This window comes from Poecilia latipinna, unplaced genomic scaffold (assembly GCF_001443285.1).
Source record: "Poecilia latipinna isolate Pla-1442-1.1 unplaced genomic scaffold, P_latipinna-1.0 Scaffold3864, whole genome shotgun sequence".
In the NCBI taxonomy this organism is placed as follows: Eukaryota; Metazoa; Chordata; class Actinopteri; order Cyprinodontiformes; family Poeciliidae; genus Poecilia; species Poecilia latipinna.
Window position 1 is genome coordinate 26,932 of NW_015116480.1, and position 2,682 is coordinate 29,613.

General features: G+C 34.0%; 1 protein-coding gene across 6 annotated transcripts in view; it reads right to left on the reverse strand.

Moving 5' to 3' along the window:
* Positions 1–1,552: 1,552 nt before the first annotated feature.
* The window catches only part of LOC106941784 (proton myo-inositol cotransporter), a 19,471-nt gene continuing 18,341 nt past the window's right edge, over positions 1,553–2,682 (reverse strand). For 3 of the 6 annotated variants that reach the window (XM_015024899.1, XM_015024897.1, XM_015024898.1), the window contains exon 12: positions 1,553–2,186. In XM_015024899.1, coding sequence (XP_014880385.1) covers positions 2,097–2,186 — 90 coding nt within the window. In that variant the 3' untranslated portion in view covers positions 1,553–2,096. The remainder of the gene's footprint in view (positions 2,187–2,682) is intronic. The other 3 variants (XM_015024902.1, XM_015024901.1, XM_015024900.1) reach the window with 3 other exon arrangements.

Here is a 2,682-nt window from a genome sequence, read left to right on the forward strand (position 1 = left end):
CGGGAGGGAGCCGCAATGCGTCAGCAAGCCACGCCCTCTCTTACTTGGAAAAATTCCCGGCGGAATGACGTCATAGAACGGCTTTGGGAGAAAAAACAAATACAGGTGTTTGAAGGAGTTTATTCCATGTAGCTTTATTATTCACACCTTCCTCTTCGCTTTGCCTTCGCTTTGCCTTAATATTAGCACTGTAAGACCACTTTATTTATTATTTTATATAATCACAACTGTTGCAATTTCAATTTTTGATAGTTTGAAATGTACATTGTTTTATCTTTTTTCCTATTTCTCGTGCTTTGTACAAATCAATAGAAGCATATTTTTAATCCATTTATTCCCCATGTTCTATAGAAAAGCATAAATGTGAACACATATTTTTATTATTATATCAACTTTAATAAGTTGATTTTCTTATCACAAATAAAACAAGTGGTCCTTAAAAATATATATAAAAACAAAATCAGTTCACGTGTTTTTTTTTTTTTTTTTTTTTTTTTTGCCTATTAAGCCAAAATATGTAATTTTTCCTTTTATAGTAAAATACAGTAAGTAGAAAAGTAACTGGTTAGATTTCCTTGTAAAAATAAAAACAATCATAAAAGAATATTTGTCCCACTTTAAAATAAATATAGATGAACAAGATAGTATATCTTACATTATATCAAACATTTTGATGATTCACAGCAGGAATTAGATGTGGAGAATGTCAGAATTATAAGAAACAGATCACTTATGTTTTTTTTAATTGCCAGTAATTTTATTATCCTTTTAAACATTAAAAGCAAATCAAACTAAATTTATTCATGAAAATCCGATCCAGCTGCAAGCTCAGAGAAAAGTGAGATATTGACATTTTCAAGGAAAAAAATAGAGATTTTATAATCTCATATGACTCGTTAATGCCTATTGATTTGTATAAAGCATGCTTTTTTCTTTTATACACATTTGGTATTCTCAATTGAGAATATACAGTGGACATAATTCTAATATTTATTTTGAAGCTGAGGGTGATCTTGACTTGTGCTCCGCTACTCTTTAACATCAGAAGATCATATCAGAGGAGCCAAAAATGGAGCCACTTTTCAACAGACCAAACCAATGGTGCCATCTTGTGGCTTCAGAGGGAAAAAACAGTGACACAAAGATTTGTGTTGAGAGCCACTTACGTTACGATTACTTATCTTACTTACATCCCCGTACATCATGAGGCTTCATCTACCACTACAGCCCAACATTTGTCTTCTAATGGAAGCATAATAATATGTTATCTGTCAAAATTTGACTGAAATCCTCTCTGATAATGCTAAATATCATATTCTGTAATTAACACTTGTTTGGTTGTTTACTGAATTGGATAACTGATAGTTGGAGAAACACAGCATACCATTATTTTGTGCATGGGAGGACTGCACCCAGCCTGGCACTTCCTCTTCATGCTACTTTATTTTTGTAATATTACGACTTTATTCTTGTAATTTTATAATTTTGATTTTCTTAGAGTGGCCATAACACAAATGTGGCAACATTTTAGAGAAAATAAAGAGACTTTCCAAACAGTGTGACATTTACTGGCACAATTCATTGTCACAAAAACAAAAAAAAAGAAAAAGAAAAAAATTATCAAATGTATGTACTTTTTGTAGCAGCAAGTTCATTCGTACCTCAGACACAATTATTCTAGCAGAAAAGGGAAACTTTGTCAACGTCTGCTGGCAGAACATAATCTTTTATTTTTGCACTTTGCGTTGTTTTACATCGCAAAGCGTCGGAATGCGTTCATAGTTCATAGAAAACAGTTGCCACCATAAAACATACAGATACAAAGGTCTTCCAGTGTGCTGGACATTTTCTGCAATTTGCAAACACCTCGAGTATAAAAAAATCAACAACGTAACAACGGTTTAAGTAAGAAATCCTGTACAGTTTGAAAATACCCACAGTAACACAAAATCAAATAAGCACAAAATTACTGTGTAAAAAAACGACTCCTGTTTTTATGTTGTTCAGGGACACTTGGCCAAGATTATCTGAGCTGCAACAACAAGGACATATGATTCATAACAATGTTACAAAATAAAGGCAAAGCTTTTAGCACTTCACCATGAGGCTGTACTTACAGTGATATAGGCTATGGCGCAGTCTGAGTCCACTGCTCCATAATGTGCTGGCCTGTAATCTGAAGACTGCTATAGAAAAACAATAACAATGTAGGAACACGTACACTTTCTAAAATGTAAGAAACAGTTAAAAAAAACAACAAACTAAACATTTGGCTTACATAGTGCAGACTCCCACCACGAAAACAGCAAACCACAATTGGTTGTTTTCTTCCCCCACCAGCCCAGATTAGGAGAATAAAACCACGTTAGTGAATTTGAGAAGAATGTGTTTTGTGACGTGACGGAAATCGTTGGGAATCTTCATGGATCTTAAGAGCAAAAACACATTCTTGCCGGTGTCCCGTGTTTGAACTCTCCCAGGCTAAACCACAGAAGTAGGTGTCAGACTGAAATCATGCAGAGTTTGCAGGAGGTGTAAATCCGCGTATCTTTACGCTCCAGAATGGCTGAGGAGAACTGAAGGTTTGGTACCTCTAATCTTTTTTTTTTTTTTTTTTTTTTTTTTTTTAAATTTTTTCCCCCTGAGTTTGGGTTAATTTTTAGGAAAAAGGGGTTTTTGGGG